The sequence below is a fragment of the Dermacentor albipictus genome, chromosome 5, assembly GCF_038994185.2.
Source record: "Dermacentor albipictus isolate Rhodes 1998 colony chromosome 5, USDA_Dalb.pri_finalv2, whole genome shotgun sequence".
In the NCBI taxonomy this organism is placed as follows: Eukaryota; Metazoa; Arthropoda; class Arachnida; order Ixodida; family Ixodidae; genus Dermacentor; species Dermacentor albipictus.
The window spans coordinates 40,239,643-40,259,860 of NC_091825.1; the positions used below are offsets into that span (position 1 = coordinate 40,239,643).

Genomic DNA, 20,218 nt, shown 5'->3' on the forward strand with positions numbered 1-20,218 from the left:
CATTGACGGTGACTGAGTGAGTGAAATAACTTTATTAGGTCCAGAGAACACGCAGGGGAAACCCCGCGCCCCCCGGCTAGTCCCACATAGGGACCACCAAGCCGAGTTTGATGGCCTGATCGCGGGCACTCTGGACGGCCAGGGTTTGGTCACTGAGTTCGGGGCTGCCCAAGAGCGCCGCCCACCTATCCTCGCTGATCCAATGTTGGCCTTAGTCCAATGGTCCAATGTTGCCCTTAGTCCACAGGCAGGGCAGTCCGCACTGGGATATCTTTCAGGGTATATGGCATGAAGAACCGCGAGGTTAGGGTACGCACGGGCTTGTAAAAGTCGAAGGGTAACCGCCTGCGCCCTGCATAAGGCGGGGTGCGGGAGGGGAAATACCCGTCTTGACAGATAGCAGTATGTCGTGATTTCATTATACGTAAGCAAGGGTTCCCCGCGGGGCAGGGGGACTGCTGAGGTGGCGCGGTCAGTGAGACCGCGCGCGGCCTCGTGTGCGCCCTCGTTAGGGTTAGAGGGAGAACCCTCAATTGACCCCAAGTGAGCGGGAAACCAAATAAGAGAATGCGGAGAGATACTTTTGGCGCTTTGGAGAATGCGGAGGGCCTGGGGGGAGACCGTGCACGAATTCTACTTGACGGTGCATGAATGAGAACAAGGGACATTTTAAACTCAAAATATTAAAGTTAGTTAACAAGTATGGGCCATTAATCCTTATTGCGAATGATGCAACTAAATGATGCTTTAGTAAAAACTGCGATGCCTACGAAATAAAAAAGAAACCCTTGTACAATACCCCGAGACATAATAATATGCTTTATTATTGGGATATATATAAGGAACGCCTACATGCTTACTGTAAAGCCACAGCGGCAGTAAAAAAAAATATTACTATCAAGACTTCCCCTCACTTTTGAGAAAACATCCTAAATATTTATTTAAAGAAACTTGCGCTAATAATTCTGCTAAACCGATCGCAGATTTTAATGCAAAACGAACTTAGGATTCTGATAAAGAGTATCCTGTTGCTGACGTCAAATCAACGTCACCACAAAAGCCAGAATGGAAAAGTTTCGCAGCGTTGTTTCAACAGGCCAATGAAACGCTCTCCTCGTTTATACAAGGTTACATTTGAGTGCTAATAAAGAAAATATCATTACCTTACGTCACAGGTTTTTCTTTCTTAAAATGGCTGCCCAGACTCGAGGAGCTTGCAGAATTGGAGAGGTTTTAAAAGGGGAAATTAGATATCCACCCAATCGTAGCAATTGCTGCAAAGGAAAACGAAACGGGCTACCTATTACATCATAATCGGACAATGTTTTTGAGGGGCCAGATTAGTGCAGAGAATGTGCACAGCCTTATAGGCTATAATGTGCATAGTTCACATTATAGGCTAACTATAGGCTAATTGTAGGCTTATAGGCTAATATGTGCACAGCCTTATAGGCTGTGCATAGTGGTCAGAAACTAGAGTTGCCTCACTTCTTCTTGCTTAGCTGCCGCAGCGTGAAACAGAAATTGCGGCGACGTGAAATGGAATATTAAAAATCAAGGGAAAACGATTCCTATGCAAATAATATTTGCCAATGCGATGCCGTGTACGTGCTAAAAGTGCTGATCAATGTTACCGCCACATTTTTTTTTATTATACACAATAAAGTGCATTCTTCCCGGCAGCTGCAAATAGCCAGTGCCAGAGCTAGCGGCGTGAGATCATCGTAGACCATTTAGAGACGGGTCAGTCTCAGGCTATTCCTAAAGGCAATTCTGCTTTGGTTGGCATATTAATGCACCTTTATTTTCAGAATAATAAGAATGGGCTGGGGTGCGTTTGGCAGGCATTCTCAGATCATGAACAGCAGGTTGCCATTATCCCTCAAGAGAAAAGTGTGTAATAGCTGTGTCTTACCAGTACTCACCTACGGGGCAGAAACGTGGAGGCTTACGAAAAGGGTTCAACTCAAATTGAGGACGACGCAACGAGCTATGGAAAGAAGAATGATAGGTGTAACGGTAAGGGATAAGAAAAGAGCAGATTGGGTGAGGGAACAAACGCGAGGTAATGACATCTTAGTTGAAATCAAAAGAAAGAAATGGACATGGGCAGGACATGTAATGAGGAGGGTAGATAACCGATGGTCATTAAGGGTTACGTACTGGATCCCAAGGGAAGGGATGCGTAGCAGGGGGCGGCAGAAAGTTAGGTGGGCGGATGAGATTAAGGTGTTTGCAGGGACGGCATGGCCACAATTATTACATGACCGGGGTTGCTGGAGAAGTATGGGAGAGGCCTTTGCCCGGCAGTGGGCGCAACCAGGCTGATGATGATGATGATGATTTTCAGACAAGTCATTTTGACGCTGTGAGCTTTCGCGATTTCGTGACGTCGCGGGTCACACAGGTGAAGTGGGTGCTGCCCGAAATCTTCTGGCCTATTGCGGGATGCTGACGGTGAAAAAGGCATACAGTGGGAAATATTTATTTTTCATTTGTTCGGTCTTATGCATAATCAGTTTGTACATGACATATCAGAAGCGGAGATACGATTTCTCTGACGTCGCGTGACTAACAAGTGGGGCTGGCGAGAAAAAAAAATATAGCGTTCGTGGAGGGATTATTGCATAAACATAATAGAAAAGTCTGGAATACCTCAACGTAATAGCGCCCCATATTGTCGTCAGTACACCACTCTACAAATATGCTTACACGATGGTGCCTATCACGTGAAGACGAACTGGAATATTCTGTTATGAATTGCACCCCGGCGTGTAGTGATGTCCGCTCTAATTACTGCAAAAGGTGCCTTTTCAGCTTCTGTTTATTGGGAACGCTAATGAAACCACTATGCTCATGCTGCTTAATTATTTTGTACATCAAATTAAAACATACTGAAATTCCATTAACCTTTGTGTTTCTTTTGCCTCCGCAGACGCTGAAGGAAGTGCTCAAAAGCGTCCAGTATCGAGACGATGAGACTGCGACGTTCTTCATGTTTCCTTATAAGTATGAACCTGTGGACGTCACCTTAAACATTACCATCCGTGAACTTAACGAGTAGGTTCCAATTTTATTCCTACAAGTTGTGCTGTAGAGAAAAATATGTTGCACATTTCCTGACATGCTCTCTACGGCTTTTGTCGCGAACTCACATCACCTACATTTATAGAAAATTTGAAGACAACTGAAGATAGTCGTAACAATAACCGCAGCAGTAGGTCGCCTGTACAGTAACCATTCCCAGATATCTTGTCCCGCAATAGTTTTACGATAAGAAACTACTCCCTATGCTTGTTCAAACGAGGGATATCTTGATGGGCCATTCAAATCCACGACTGGCAGTGTTACAGGAAGAGTGGGGAACGCCGAAGTACAACACCATAGAAGGGTACAACCCTAAGGTGGCACTCAAACACTGAACCATTTTCAGCTATTGTAGATGCATTTAGCGTAGGTATAAGCGCCGTTATTTATATATTTACCATTTTAATTATGCAAGCACGTAGAGCAGAAAAATTACTTGAAATAAGAATGCACGCGTATTGCTCCAAGTTTAATATAACCTTTACAGTTCCAGTTTTCATCGTGGACATTGGACGAAAAGTTGCTCTTATGTTTCTCTGACTGCGTAGCGCACAAACTAATAGTGGTGTGGCAGATGGAGCTGACATTATAGACGTCACGAAAGACTTCGATGATATAATCACTATATTCTTTTTCTAAACTCGAAAGCTATGGAATTGCAAGCCCGCCAATAATCCCGATCAAAAGTTGTTTATCTGACATGTACCAGAGCCTCTCTTTAAAAGGCATAATGTCGTCTAATCAACTAATTAAAAAGTAGTGCACCAACGTTTGATTCTTGGACAACTGCTTTGTTTCACGTGTAATAATGAACTTCAGTCTAATTTGAATGCAGAGCAATGTCTCTTCTACACCGATGACACAACCAACACGGCTCCTGGTAACACGTCTTCTGAAATAACTGCAAATGTCACCTCCTTGTTGCGATCCTTAGACAACTGGAGTATCATATTATTGTAATAAACTAATTCATCCTAAGGGAATTTCGTGCCACTGCAGGTCCCTAAAATTCCTTCGGACCTTTGAATACACATCAAAAATGTCGCCCTATAACAAACAAATCGTGCTACAGTTATAGGTGCGGTCGTTGACTCTAATTTTAGGTTTAGACATCATGCTCCCTATGTAGTTACCAAAGCTCGTTTTGCAATAAGAGCACCTATCATAACACGACCATTTTTCTATCAAGGTACATGGATCTCAATCTATTACGCATTTATACACTGACATATTTATTACCTTATTATGTCATGGGGTAGTACGTACAGCACTAATCTTTCTAGACTTTTTTCTATGAAAAAGCAAGGATTACGATCATTACATTCTCTTCTTTTACCCAAGCATCTGCGGGTTTGTTCCAGTCACTGCATATCCTGCCTGGATAAAGAACATATAAATTTCACATCCGGGTTTTCATTTTTAAAGCCATTAATGGATACGTATTTCTAAATTTTCTTCCAGAAGTTTCATTACGAACAATAAGATGACGCGTCTTGCCTTGTCAAACTAATATTACCAAATGCACGGGCTAATTACGACACGCAGACGTTTCTTTCCTTCCCATCTACACATGCAGAAACCAGTGTCCGCCACTGAAACGATCGATGTTGTTTCACAAGTTCACAAAAGTTAAAACAGCACATGTTTGAATGCTTACATCCATAGCCATTCTGTGTCAGAACTTATCACTGTGCATTAGTTTATGTTTTGTTGCATGTTCTTTTTACTTTTTCGTTTTGCATCTCGGACTCTTGTGCATGTCCTTGTTTAATATGCTGTGTTCGTATAGTTGTAGGAGGCCCTATTCGCAATTTCGATTTTTGGGCCTCCTGCTGTAAGTACACCGTGGAAAATGTAGTGCATATACGAAATGAAAACTTTGGAAGTAGACATCGATACGGGACTAATGATAGCCCAGCGGTGCTCGCTAGAAGGGTTTTAGCCGGAATCGACGTCACCAGCTGCGTGTTCTTGATTGGTCATGAATAAAGTGGCAGGTAGCCACTGCACGGCATCAACCAACGTGGGAAATTGAGGTTTTTAAATTAAATTTTGCTTGGTGTGAATTGTATGTTGCCCCCAACAAGCGCTGTCATAAGAAAGAAAAATACACAACTACAACAAAACGTAAGAGTGCTAGCTGTGCTTCTGCCTGACGCCTCCGAGCTGTGCTCTGTGTCATAGAAAAAGTGCGCACACGAGTACTATATCTGTGCAAAAGCTTCACTTCTCGCTTGTGTACGCTCGTAAGCAGCCTTGTTGCCTCGGTCTGCACGTCCACTGCACTCGGAGTGCTAGGTTTTCCCCTGGGTGCATCATTGCGGTCGCATTCTTTCTGTTGTACGCGTAGCCGTGCAGAACTACCTCCGCAGGCTATGAAAAAAAAAACAGAGACGCTGTCCTACCATAGAATTGTCCGCCGATAGTGCTAAATCCGTGCCTCACTGTCATCTTCAGGGAAGCTAATTACTTATAGTGGTGATCATTTTTGTGTTTGAAACAAGACGGCGTGATGAGGCTCCACGTGGTTTGTTACCGTGATATTGAAGACATCAGCGCACAGCAGTCCGTGACCATAGAGCAGGTAACCATGGAGTCGAACATTTGCTATATAAGCACTTACAGCTTTTATCATATGCAGTGAGGGTTTTCGACAGTGGGTGAACGAAATTGCGACTGAGGACCATGCAAAATTTGAATTCAGAGCTTTGAATTGAGCTCCGTCATAAAGCGGAGCTCTTTATGCATACCCTCCCGGGAATTTTTTTTTTTTTAATGTCTCTGCCTCGAAACTCCCGCGCTCTCTACGCGGAGACCTATGCGGGCTCTGTTTTGCACGTGCCGCACCGTTGCCATGTGCTAAGCGCAGACACATCGAGTTCCGAGTTACTAGAGAGAAGCCGAACTACCGCGACACCATTTCTCTTTTTGGCCTCGTCAATTCCATCGCGATCAGCACGGCGCAATTTGTGGTGTCTCACACACGCGCTAGCTTTTGCGCGGATGCACTATTTTGCTATGCGCAGCTCTATGCGTATTATCAATTCGCAATATATTGGCTGGCGCGGGGCCATCCATGGCAATCGAAGTGTGGGCGAACCAAGCAAACCTAACAAGCACGAGCAAGAGGTGATGTGAGCAGATTACAGTACGAAACAAGTGGTCCGGCTGAGACCAGACACGCGTACGCCTCGAGCGGTCGGGCGGTTGCCCATGGCACTGGTTTCCCTCGCGCACGTCATTGAAGGGGCTGCTCTCATTCGTCTCCGTCATTTGATGTTCGTGCCTTTCATCTCGTGCTCCACGTTCGCTTCTTCATCTTTCGCTGTACTCGTCCGCTCAGTTACCCCAACGCTCAACGCAGGAACGGGTGATTAGGGGCCATGCTCTAAAAAGTATCAATATATAAGATTACCGAGAGAGCGGCCTTGAACGTAGCGCCACGCGAACAGAGGTGGATTCATTGCACAAAAGTGGATTGCCAGATGGCGGCCTATGGGCAACTCTGGCTCCCTGCGGGAGCCATATACAGTAACTCAGGCCAATACTACATAACACCGCCCTCTTTCAGGAGGCTCAGTAAACCGGTAAGGCTCGTATCACACCTGGTGCAGCATGATGATAGCTAAGAAACAGGCAGCGGGTAGCAGCGAACATCGTGCGAGGAAGGCTGCCCGTAAGCAGCGGGCTCGACAGGAAGATGGGCGCCGCGATGGGGAGACGCGGTGACGTGATGCCGGTACAACGCCAGTTAATTGAACGAGCACAAAGGTGCGTTTACGAAATTTCAGAGGGCCTTTCTAGGCAGACATTTCGGATTCGGTTGCGCGGTGCGTGACAGCCTGCCCTATTGAAAAGCCAGCGTCTTCCAGTGTGAAACCAGCGCGTTTTTTGGCACTGGGTCGCACTGGGTACGCTGGCGCTCGCTGGGACTCACTGGGATACCAGTGAGAACCCTGGATAACAGCTGGGTCATATTGGAAAAGACGCTGGCTCCACTGCCATGACGCTTGGGCGCACTGGTTTGTGCTGTAAAGGCGCTCGTTCTCACTGCAGTTCACTGTTTCGCATTGGTAACTGTGCTGGTTGTGTTTGTGCCGCGCTGGTGCCAGTGCGCAAGGACGAGCGCTGCTAAATATTAAGTGCTGTATACAATTTCATCGCTTGATACTGGTATCTTGTCCTAAATAACGCTATTTCTTGGGGTCATAAAACCCCATTTCGTGTCGCAGCTAGAAATAAAGGTGCGTGAGCGGCCCTGTTTATTCATGGACATATGACACTGGAGATCACTTTCGTCTTTTTTTTTCATTTTCCCTTTTGACTGGGCGGATAGCTAAATTCTTGAACGAAACCACCCAAACGAAAAGGACGCCGCGTTTTTTAGTAGTTCGCACGTAACATATGACTGGGAGTTGTCGCATTCTCGCAGTGTTGTGGAGTGGACATGATATGCAGAAGTTGTTCAGACGCGCGCGAACGGACGCCGATTTCGAAGCCTATCGCTGACTGATATTATCTCACCGATAACAAAGCTTACTGGATTCGTGCGCTTCCGCTTTCCCTATTGTACTAAAAAAGTTATGAGGCTCAAATACGAACATTTTAGCTTTCGCCAGCTACCCGCGCCGAGATCGTTCCCCACCGAAGCTTAGGTCAAGCGTATCCGCCGAGTCCGTCTTCATGCTATTGGCGCGTATGGACTGAGGAATCAAGAAGTCTAACAAGGATAAATCACTCTGTATTTCAGCTTTCGCATCGGTGTTCTTAAATAAACATTTTTTTTCATGTCTGCAGTACCAGCAGAAGAAGCGATGACCGCCGATGTGACGCGACGTAAACACAGGTATATGTGCTATCGCCGAAGGCTCCCTGCACTAGCGCGCGCTTCTCTGACGAAGATATATGACTAGACATACGTGTTGACTGAAAGGCATCAATGAACTAAGGAAACGTTGCATATCCATCGCGTGAAGAACAATATACGGCGATCGGAATCGGCAGTAACAGCCCATACAGCGTCCCGGGTCGGCGGTTCATTTAGGAGTTTTTTTCGAAGTTCAAATACCAAACGCAAGTGAAAATCGATGTTGTGGCACTTCCGAGCATGCTACTAAATACGGACAGCAAATTATTTATCAGTACAGACATGAGCGCATGTACCATGTCTGTGCAAAACGTAGCTCTGCGAAACTAAAACTGCTTCTCGATTTTGACATGGCAAATTATCCGTTTAAGTTCGTCTGCTGGCATGGCGTAGCGGTAAAGTGCCATGCTGGGGATCTGTAGGTCGGGTTATCGAATCATGGTCGGCGCCGTTTTAGTATCACGCTTTCTTTTCATTTCTTTATTGCACTTAAACGCTCTTCGTTGCTTTCTGTACTCAAAAAAAATATATACGGTGTCCAGACACCGCAACGCGTAAGAACTGCTTTTCGCACGAGTAGCCAGTGCCTCCCAGCACGCTGCGCCTGCCCAGCGCCCCAGCATCCAGCGCGCGGCACTGGGCCCATAATCCGGCGCACTGAGTCCCAGTGGCACTGGGTTTTAGAATAGGGATGGTGCGAGAATGACTCGATGGTGATTGGTAATGATTGGTGATGTTCGAGATGTCGCGAAGCGTGAACGATGTGCGGTTTTGACAGCTACCCCAACTCCTGACGCAGCCAGCTGCTCAGTTTGGCTGCGCTGAGGGAGCCCTAAAGACCCTAGCGGTCGTCGATCATTTGGTGTGACACGTGGTTGCTGCATTTCCGGTCCAGCGCAAAGAACGGAATAAACATTTAGTTTCTTGCGTGCGCTGCTTCGGGGAGGCAGCGTGTAGTGCGTACTCCGAAGAGCAAGCTGCTCACGAGGCCCAACTTCGGCACCACAGGCGTGAGCAATAGCTGCGGGCCGCACGAAACAGTGAGGAATGTGCTGTGGAGGCTTCCCGTAAGCGCTAGGCTTGAGAGGAAGGCTCCCCAGATCGCTAAGAGGTCAATGTGGCGCAACGGCGGAGGCGCGACGCTCGGAAGGCTGGTACTTAGCGTGGGGTTGAGGAGCGATTTCGCCGACACTTCGTGGACACAACGTTCGGCTTCAGTTGTGTGTGACCGATTTGCATTTTCTTGACTGAATAACTTCGGAAAACATGCCTATATAGCCGCCCTTGTTGCGTTTATCTCTCCAGCCATTATTCTAGGCAAACCACCCACGATAACGGTACCTTGAAAAGTGTTCGAGAGTCCTTTTATCATGTGACAGAACAGGGTACTATAAAATTTTGGATGTTTTCTTCCGTCTTTCTGCCATTTTTACACTGATGCCAATTGAGACGGCTCTAATAATATGCTGCGGCTTCGTCTAGTTTAAGGTTGAAAAAACCAGTCAGCAGGGCTTACTTGTGCTAACGTGCCGTCCTTAACATTTTAACCTTTTTTAACGCATACAATATAACCCTCACATTAATAGTAGGATTAACAATGGCGCATGGGGAAAATATAACTCTTGCGAATCATTTAGCAGCCATTTGTCTTCGTGAAACGGGGAGAGTTTCAAGTTCCTCTTATAGAGCGCGGCACTTAATCACTCGTTCCTGCGGCAAGCGTCTGCGGCGGCGGCGTAACAGTGCAAACGTGTACAACAGCGAAATAATAGAGACAACGCAGAGAGGCAGATGAAAGGCGCGAGCCGCGAACTCTGGAAACCAGTGAGAGCGGCCCTTTCAGCGATGTCCGCGTGGGAATTTGGTTTCATGCAGATCCTTTAGAACGCTTGGTCTCAGCCGAACCGCTCATTTTTACTATCGTCTGCTCACGTCGGCTTTCACTCGCGCTTGTTCGGTATGGTTCGCGCTTGTTTCAATTGTCATGATCTACGATTGTTTTGTAATGTAGTTGTACGCTCGACGCAAATTGTGTGCTCTTCCTGGAAGTGACGCTCCACTAGCGATTACACAGAAACACTCGACGAGTCAAGTATAAAAGCCATTGCGGTTGAGCCGCAGATCAAAATTTTTGACGAGCGCCCACTCTGCCTCGTGGCTCCCTCAAGTTATTTGCCTTAATATATGGTGAAATGAAAACAACCATAGAGCTATGCTCAAATTTCTATTAGAGAGTACCGTATTCAGCAGTGAATTTCATTTTTTTACCTTTCTCCGTACGACAAAAAGATCGGCGGATCCTACGCACTGGGGGGAATTGCTGTAATCTAAGCTTCGTAGTCTCTTTGCTCTGATTGGCGACAATTAACGGTGATGTTGGAGGCGAATAAGCAATTTATTTCAACCTTTAGTGCAACAGGAGAGTGGCGAGTTGAAGTTACATGTTATCTTGCGTGCGCCACAGCTGTTTATCTACGTAGTCTACAGAACACACAGAAAGGCTTCTTAACTTGAGGCGTTGTTGTGCGTGATAGTTCATAACGTCTGAGAGGACTGAGTATTAACATTGCCTTGCATTGCACATCGCATCGTGGCGGTAGTGTTAAATTATAATTGAAATGTGGGGCTGTTCCTACTTCCATTATACAATTGTATGTATGAGCGGTTACATTTGCGCCCTGCACGACATTTCTCTACGTAGCGAATAGGTTCCCCTTCCGTGCGACGCGTCATTGGCGCCTAGGTCTCCTCAACACTGAATGCAAGCTTTGGAACCATATTTATGGCGCTTCTTTACATCCGCCTTCGTGATCAGCATGCTGTAGAGACGACCTCTCCGAGCACTCTCTTGAGGCTATGAACGATTGTAATATTTACACTATAACAGCCCAGCCCGCTACCTGCAGAACCCAGCACTTTTATTTTTGGCGCATAGGAAAATAGGCGCAGCATGTGTCGTTAGCAGGAACTACGCATCCCGGCTCGCGATGCTTGGAGGTGCTAGAAATGCTAGAAAAAAACGAGTAGCCCGCGCGAGCTCGACTAGGAGGGGAGCGTCATCTTGTGGTGTTGCCATTAACCCATTGGCACGCGCGGAAATATCATAACAGCAGCAACAGCGCACGAAAAGTTGGGTAAAGATGCAAAGAAAGCTTCGCTGTAAAGATACCTCAACCTCACAAGCAACACACTTCAACACAACAAACACTGTAGAAGGCTTGACTGCCAGCTTTGAAATTGCTCCTTCCAAATGTGAATAGTTCGCAAGGTGTACATATGGGGACGTAATAGAGCTTCGGACGTCTGTGTTTTGCTCCTCAAAGCTTCATTAACGACGATGCGGTTACAAAAAGTCGCAGTTTCACTGGTAAGGCGAATCATCAATTGCAATATCAAACTAGTAGACATTATACGAAGTAACGACAGTAAAATGAATTGCCCTGTAAGTTTGGAGAAATTCGCTTAATACCTGTAATAACAAGCACGCTGTCTGCGCGCGCCAGCACACATGGAACATACCACACTTGAGCTCGGACATTATCTCTCAAAGCGCTGCTGCGAGCAAGCACCGCAGCTACAGCTAGCGAAGTGGCCTTGCTCCGGTCTATCGCTTCACCGCAAGAGCTCCGTGCACACACCGCTCACAACGCCGGTATGAGCCATCTGCAGATCCCTTTCAAGATACGCGCCTGCCACCGCGCGCGACCCTGCATAGTAAGCATTTAATGATGGAATCAAAGCCACTGCCTTCCATCCCTCCCATCCAACCTTCCGCTTTCCTCAATATATGGCGCGCGAAATTGAGCCGTGATCGTCAGTTGCCCTTTCGCCCGGTCGCGAAATGTGCAGTTGCTTTCGGAGCATGGCACTTTCCCTTCCTCCCTCCCCTCCCCTACGGCCTTTCGCGCGATGGAAACATCTGTAACAGCATCTGGAAGATGCTGTTACATCTAAACACCACATAGCCGTTAATTAGCCTTTTGGCACGAGGCAATCCCCCACCCATCGTTCAGCACCTACCTATACGTCAACGCAGCGTGGACACCGTGGACGGATCCTAAAAAGGCAATTACCACTACCTGATGGCCTGAACTAATGATGGAAAGGGCCAAATCAAGAGCTACCGAAGAACGACGACAGCCTTGGGTTGGCAGTTAATTAGACGTTAGGTACGGGTCATGAACAGTAAGACATACGTTATTATTTTACGTAAGTAATGCGTGTACACTTTCTTGCATGAACGTTTCCTAGAATAAGTAATAGTGACAATATGGTAAAAACAAATAAAATTAAAACAGTGTACCATTATGGTACAGACATTAATCCCGAATTTTTTTGTGGAGTGATGTTCATAATCTGCACTTTTCTGATAATTATTTCGTTGCATAGCCTCGTCTATTGTATTTACACATCTTTCAACAGGAAATTTGTCTATCTTTTACCCAGACGTAGAAAACCTACAACGTTTGGCCACAAGGAAGGCCTAGAGCAATTTTTTTTTGAAACCATACCTTTAATGTTCTATGCGCAGAGATTCAAAATTTAGGCACGTTCATTTGTTACGTCGCATAAGGCACACTGAGCTAGCATTGACACGTCACAGTATTTGCCTGTTTCAACTAGCCCAGGGATACGCAAGCTGTTTCGAAGTACATCTAGGGGAAGTGGAGATTTGTTTATCAATAAAAATCACCTAACGACAGGGCATGTTGATACGCACCCCTCCTCCGCCCCCCGCCCCCTTCCCCCAAGGGTTTTTTGTGGAATGATTTCTGTCAGGCCACTTGCCACCGCCGTTGTTGCTATCACCTACACCTGCTGCCATTATTGATGTAGTGGCGCATGCCCCATTGCTGGCGATTTGTATATATATGTATGAATGAATGTGTGGTTTCTATTGGCGCAAAGGCCAGGTATGGATATATATATATATATATATATATATATATATATATATTGTAAGCACTATTAAGGTAATTCGTCGTTTTCATTTGGACATAGCCATCATCATCTTCCCTGTTCTGCGACTTCGCGCGTGAGCTGGGGGTGTTGTTGCCTTTTCTGGAATAAACAGCGCTGGACAATATATATATATATATATATATATATATATATATATATATATATATATATATATATATATATATATATATATATATATATATATATATGTAATATTAGCCTTTTTTTTACAGTTGTCGATGGCACTCCAAGTGCAATATTGTTACTGGTGGTGTGTCTCTGAATATAGACGTACTTCCAAGTGAGCGTCTTTACTATCCGCGTTTCCGTTTTCCGCAACGCTTCAGTGGTCCTCCTTGCAAAAATCATTCTTTCTGGTTTCTTTACTAGGTACATAGTTAAATCGGAGTTCGTACCTACTGGTAACCTTGGTGCCTTAGCTCTTGCTTCAATTGGTGCTTTTGAAGCTAGTCCAGTTGCTGTTTCATTCATTACGTTTACGTCATCATCATCTCTCTGTTCTAAAGCTGCATATTTGTTTGCAAGCACCCGCCTGAATTAGTATGCTTTTACCCTTACTGTGTCTAGGTTGGCCTGTTTCTTCTCGATAAATTTCACTCTTTCTCTCTTCATATTGAGGTGAATCACTGACCTTATTACCTATGATCATTGCACTTTACATACCACATCAACATCCTGCACTAATCTGGGATGGATAGAAAGTATAAAATCAATTTTATTCCTTAATTTCCGCACCATTAGGGCTTTTCCTGGTCCACTTTCTGTGTTACGCTTCCTTAAGAAGGTATTCTTTATTCCCTGCTTATCCCTTTCTGCAAATTCTCCCAAAATCTCTCCTGTAGTGTTTCTTCAATCCATCTCGTAGTTGCCAATTGCTTGTTCACCACCCTGCTCTTCCCCCATTTTCGCATTCAAATCGCCTATGACTATAGTATACTGAGTTTGCACTTTCCTCATATCTAATTCAACATCGTCAGAAAACATTTTATCAGCATCGTGGCATACGGTCAGAGCGTAGGCTAGTGTAACCTTCATTCTATAACTGCTATTTAGTTTGATTACGATTACTGCTAGCCCCTCATTGATGCTCTGGAGTTTGTCAATGTGGCCCGCTATGTCCTTATGAATTATTAATCCTAGCCCGTATTGCTTCTCATCTAGGAGTGCTCTATAGCAGAGGATGTGGCCGTTAGTGAGCAGTGCCTAAGCCTCGCTAGTTCTTCTAACCTCACTAAGGCCTATGATATCCCAAAGAATGCCTTATAGTTCCTCAAAGCGTTCTGCTAAGCTACCTTCACTCGTCAGGGTTTGTGTGTTGTGAGGGTCAGTTTCCAGTGGCGGGCTGTCCACGTCCAATGATTCTTAGCACCCTCTAGCGCGTTACTGCACGGGCGATACTGCCTTGGTCAGGTGCTGCGCAGCTGCTGGAGACTGAGGGCCCTTGGTTGATTGAAGGAGTTCTGAGGTAGGTATCGTCCGAACACTGTATAGAGAGGGGAATTCCTGTTCTTGTGAGCGAGTGTTCTTTGTTGAAGCTTAGCAGGAGTTCCTGATTTGGTTGAATCTGGATTAGTACAACCCCTCTGGGTCTCGGCATTTCTTGGCCGTGTAAGACGCCACTGCAAGCCTGGAGGCTACAATATTTGTCAAATACGGCAATATAATGTTTAAATATGAGCCTCATCCAACAACACCGCAATCTGTAGACATTCAGGAAAATACGACTGTCTTCGAAAGACCGCCCACTCATCCATGAAATAAGGATGAGTATTGTAGTGTTGTTAACCTATTACTAAACTTACGCCGCTGCGCATAGCACAGAGCTCCAGATATGTGCTGGAATCTGCGTTGTACCAGAAATACATACGGCAGAAGATCGCTGCAATTTGCGCGGGCGCTTTTGTGGAATTATGTACCTACAAAACTGAAAAGTAAGACTAAGTTTGAATTTCGTTCTAAGACTGAGTGTTAAATTTCCAGATACAGCCACGTTTATGAAATAGTATCACATGTGCTTTCATCAGTGTTTGCAATTTAATATTCTTCTGTTGAGTTGTTTCCCTGTTCACATGTGAAACTACTGTTTATTGTAAATTTATATAGCTTTGATTATACCTTGGAACCAGTAATAGCAGGCTGAATTATGTTAAATAAGCTGCAAACCTGATAAGACTGTGGATCAACTTCAAACATATGAGGTGCTGTCTGATTGATTACTTGATATACACTCTAAGAACAGTTTACACCCTTTGGCTTGCCCCTTCTGCCACACAAAAATAATCGTCATCTGCCTTGATGCGTTTCCTTTCTTTATCGCTGCGAGCCCGGAACTTTCCAGTAACGAACGGCACGCGCGTTATCAGCATAGAACAGTTTACACCCTTTGGAGTGCCTCTTCTGATAACGCGCGTGCCGTTCGTCACTGGAAAGTTCCGGGCTTGCAGCGATAAAGAAAGGAAACGCATCAAGGCAGATGACGATTATTTTTGTGTGGCAGAAGGGGCAAGCCAAAGGATGTAAACTGTTCTTAGAGTGTAGTATATTGGGTTATTACGCTGCCATCGCAGCCTCTAATACAGCGCCACTTCCTCCTCCATTGGGGTTGAAATACTAGGCCCTGTAAATGTAGATGTGTTCCGTAAATATTTTTCCATGCTTGATTTGAAATCATAGGGCCACCACGCTTCTTGCAGCGTCTTAATCTGGTTCTTGAAATCTGAGATTGGTGAGACAGTGTATTTTGCCGCTCTCACAATGTATTGCTTAATACGATATGTGATTAATTTCAAGCTGTTTATTCACTGTTCTCACAGGCACGTGAAGATTATTGGCATCCTTTTGCTTTTCGATCAAAGGCACCCCACTAATAACCGACTATCATGTATATCCTCCGCTGTGAGTAACTGTATGGAAAGTGGAAATCAGGCATCACTAGTGAGTACCTTCCTTTGTACTGAACGAAGTGCGTATATATGCGTCTAGTGTACCTCGATATTACAATCTATGCAATCTCAACCTCTTCATGAAGTATCCTGGAGAATGTAGCTGATAACGATTTGCAGTGAAGCTGTGTATTGCTCCGGCCCTGCTCGATGTCTGTCCGTCTGCGCATTCCTGCTACGCGAAAAAAATGATGTCTTTAGTTTCTTCCGAATGATCTGTAGCTCGCAACATATTACAGTTAGCTTAAAAAATTATACTGAATTTGGCCGCGAAGATGACTGTCATTACGTCGAGTTTCATTTACTTATCTTAATTACTTAGTTCACAGTGAAGTTGTAAACATTGGGGAATGCCCCTCCACTGTCAATACACAGCCGTCTACGGAAGTATGGTTGCAGAAAACGGCTGTAACTCTCGTTTGTTTTTTCAAAACTATCCCGAACCAAATCAGATGGCAATTATTTAAATTATTCGCTAAGATGACTCTAACAATTCGCCGAGTTTCATCAACTTTTCTTATTTACGCGACTCGCAGTGAAGTTGTAAATATGATAGAATGCACATGTGCTGCCAATACATGGGCTGCTACGGTAGGAAGACGGTAAGCCCCATGCTAGCGCGCTAGAATAAATCTCTACTCCTTCCAAGTTTCATCCAGCTAAATAAGTAGGAAGAATGCTCAATTACAATTTAGAAACAGACGTGTTTAGTTTCGTGAACTCATTTGACTGCGCCCCGGTTGACTCCTTTCGGCGCTCGGGTCGAGGCTCGGTTTAACGGCCACCTACGTCCTATACACAATGTTACCAGCAATGGGCGCTATGTATTGTGGTTACGTCAGAATCACCTAAGCGAGCTTATTATAATAATATTAGTAATTATATTAAGAAAAATAGTTATAATACTTATATATACATAGATGCATTCTTTGAGGTAAAACACACCACAGGTTAGCTGCTGGTTCTCCTTCCCTGAGTGCTAGGGCTGATGAATTTTCTTGACCTGAATGCCATCACATGACAATATGTAACCTACCGTTTATGTAAGCTAATTAGATGATGACGTGATGATAGACCTAGTATAGGTGGACCGAGCAGTTCAAGATAAGTTATTCACACAACACCTAGCAAAGAATAAATGCCTGATATTCATGAGGTCTAACAAATCTGTGGTAGCGAAAGCATTTCTTCGCTCCTAAACCTAAATGAATTTCATTTGATACGCAGCTCCACTTTACGTCAGAGTACTCGCATTATCAAGAGTTTCACAATCTCCTGAGCGCAGCGAACAACCAAGGAATTTCCTAGTGATGCCGGCGTGCAATTCACACTCCAACTATATTTTTGTTTATTTACTTGCTTACCTATTTATTAATTTGCTTGTTTATGTCTTATTAGCACAATGATGTCAGCCAAAGCAAAAGAAGATAACAGGGAAGCACTCCAATATCAGGTAAAGCTGTGCGAATTGGTATAGTAAAAGGTAAAAATCAATCAATTCAACACTCAAGAACTATCCAGACCAAATCACTAGACTTGAACTGAATTGTCACCAAAGATAGTCGCAACAAACCTAATATATACATATTGACACGTGCACTTATCTTTATCGGGCGACCACGTTTCGCCACCTAACAAATATAATCGCCCAGCGCAGAACGCATGTATGTATCCGAAGTTTCTGGAAAGTTAGCGATGCTTCTATACGGCTGTCAGTTGTCGCCGAACGTTCTGTTATCTGATTTCATTGCGTGACGCGAATGGTGTAGAACTTTGTGGAAGGCACGCGGGTGCGAACGATTAGTCTGGAACATTCGACGACTGCTGCATAAAAGCGGACGCGCTTGACCCGCTCATAAGATTTCGGGCGATCGCCGACCGTGTTCGCCGCTATCGTTGTGCTAAAAGTGTAGCCTGTTTTTATGGGCACAGGTTCGCCCAATAAAAGCTAGTTTTGTATTCCACCGTATTACTGCTTTCTTCACCGTCACTACCACGTGACATCTGGTGGTGGTGCTTTTCGTTCATGCACCGGACGCTCCCGACAAGCCGTTATCCAAGCCCGGACCGCAAAGAGAACACCAACGTAGTCCCGGAGCATCGAGCAAGCCACCGTCTTCAACAGCTGCCCCCGGAGCGCGGATTTCTACCTGAGAAGACCAAGAAGATTGTAGCCAAAACCCCAATGGCAGCCCGAGCGCCCCCCATCGTGCTGCAGCAGCCCAAGGAACCTCCGACGTTCCGCGGATCAACATTCGAGGACCCGGAAACCTGGCGCGAGACGTATGAGAGGGTCGCTGCATTTAACAGCTGGACCAGCGACGACAAACTGCGACATGTCTTCTTCGCATTGGAAGACGCTGCCAGGACGTGGTTCGAGAATCGAGAAACCACCTTAACGACGTGGGACCTGTTCCGAAGCGACTTCTTGCAAACATTCACAAGCGTGGTGCGAAAAGAGCAAACCCAAGCTATACTAGAAACCAGAGCGCAGCTGCCAAATGAGACGATCGCGATCTTCACGGAGGAGATGGCCCGTCTTTTCTGGCATGCCGACCCGGAAATGTCGGCGGAGAAAAAAATCCGCTTCCTGATGCGGAGCGTCAAGCAAGAACTTTTCGCCGGACATATTCGTAACCCACCGAACACTGTGGCTGAGTTTTCTGCCGAGGCATCGATCATCGAAAAAACTCTGGAGATGCGCACCCGGCAATACAACCGCCAGGGGCTCACGCCGCAGTACGCCATCGAAGGACTGGGTTCGGACGACCTTCAAAAGACCACCAGGGCCATTGTGCGTGAAGAACTGCGCAAGGTCCTGCCTTCGTCGCAGCCTCAAGTAGTCTCGATCGCCGACATCGTGAAAAATGAGGTTCAGCGATCGCTTGGGGTTCCTGAGGTGCAACCCCAATTACCGCAGCCCCAGCCAGAAGCAATGACCTACGCCGCCGTCTCACGCCCTCAAGGCCCCCCTCCGTGACCGCGCCAGGATCCTGTAACGCCGCTATTCCGTCGTCCACCGCCACCGCCGCCAGCACGCCCACCCGTCGCGCAGCGCACCTACGCAAGGAAGACGGACATTTGGTTAGCCCTCGGCCGCCGGCCGCTCTGCTATCACTGCGGAGAAGCCGGCCATGTGCACCGCCGATGCCCATACCGCGACATGGGACTGAGAGGGTTCGCAGTCAACGCGCCGCGTCCACAGCTTGGGGAGCGCCCACGTGACATCACCGATTACCTAGCCACCACTCAGTGCAACTCTCGACGACCGTTCCATTCGCCGTCACCAGGCCCAGCCCGGGACCGGTCCAGGCCCAGCCCAGCCTGGGCCCAGCCCGGGACCGGTCACTGGCCCAGCCCGGGACCGGTCAGCGAGCCCATATCCGGAAAACTAAAAGGAGCTACCGATGGAGGTGCGGTTGCTGTTCGTCGAACTGACGAAGACCCTCCGCCGCCGACGAAGATGCCGAAGAAGCTACCTCGACCGCATAATGACGCGCCGCCGTCCAGACGAAGTGTAAAAGCAAAGAATACGACGACGAAAGACAACCTGACGACGTCGCATACCAGCCAGTGGTCAACGCGACACAGCCGTGATCCGACGCCAAGACCTACCTGTAACGCAAGGCAACGAACCACCGACGTCGACGTGCTTTCCTGGTAAAGATCACTCTTTCCCAAGCTGCCAAGTCGACAGCCGCTTGCGACGGGGTGGGTGACGTCACTAGCCTTTCATATATAAAAGAACCAGCCTAGCAATTGATTGCATTGTTGTTGCAGCACGTGCATGGGTAGGCCTCACATTGGTAGGACTCACCAGAAGCAGGGAGTATAGGAGGAGCACCAAAAAGCAAAGACACAGAATATCACCAGCGCCGGTATGCTGCCAACATTGCATTCCTCGCATTACTCAATATACCCATCCCTATCATTAATTTGAAGCACTAAAGCATTCCAGAACCATTTCAGCAGTTGTAGTGGTGGTTTTTACCAGCTTCGTCGTTCATCTACTTTAGCAGGGTCGTGATGGCGAGTTGATTTTTACAGCGCAGAGCTTCGGCGCCCGTTAATGCGGCGAGCGTCGGTCTGGGCATCCCTCGTAACCAAGCGAAGGAGCCCAGCAAAGAATCAAAGAACGAACGTTTGGCACTTGAACGCAATATACATTGAAAGCTTCATTAGGGTGCTCAGTGAGGCCGCTCATTTGTAGATGATACGACGTGTAAAGTTGGACGGAGAAGATACCACATGGAGGCACTTCCAGGATACATGCTTTGAATTTTCGACACCAACCGGCTATTTCTGCTGCACTAAGTGGAAGCTGCTTTCAGCTTTTCTG

General features: G+C 46.3%; 1 protein-coding gene across 3 annotated transcripts in view; it reads left to right on the forward strand.

Moving 5' to 3' along the window:
* LOC135896855 (uncharacterized) overlaps positions 1 to 20,218 on the forward strand; it is a 514,087-nt gene that overhangs the window by 421,008 nt on the left and 72,861 nt on the right. For all 3 annotated transcript variants that reach the window (XM_070538351.1, XM_070538352.1, XM_070538353.1), the window contains 2 exons: positions 2,936 to 3,060; positions 15,751 to 15,871. In XM_070538351.1, the coding sequence (XP_070394452.1) occupies positions 2,936 to 3,060; positions 15,751 to 15,871 (246 nt within the window). The remainder of the gene's footprint in view (positions 1 to 2,935; positions 3,061 to 15,750; positions 15,872 to 20,218) is intronic.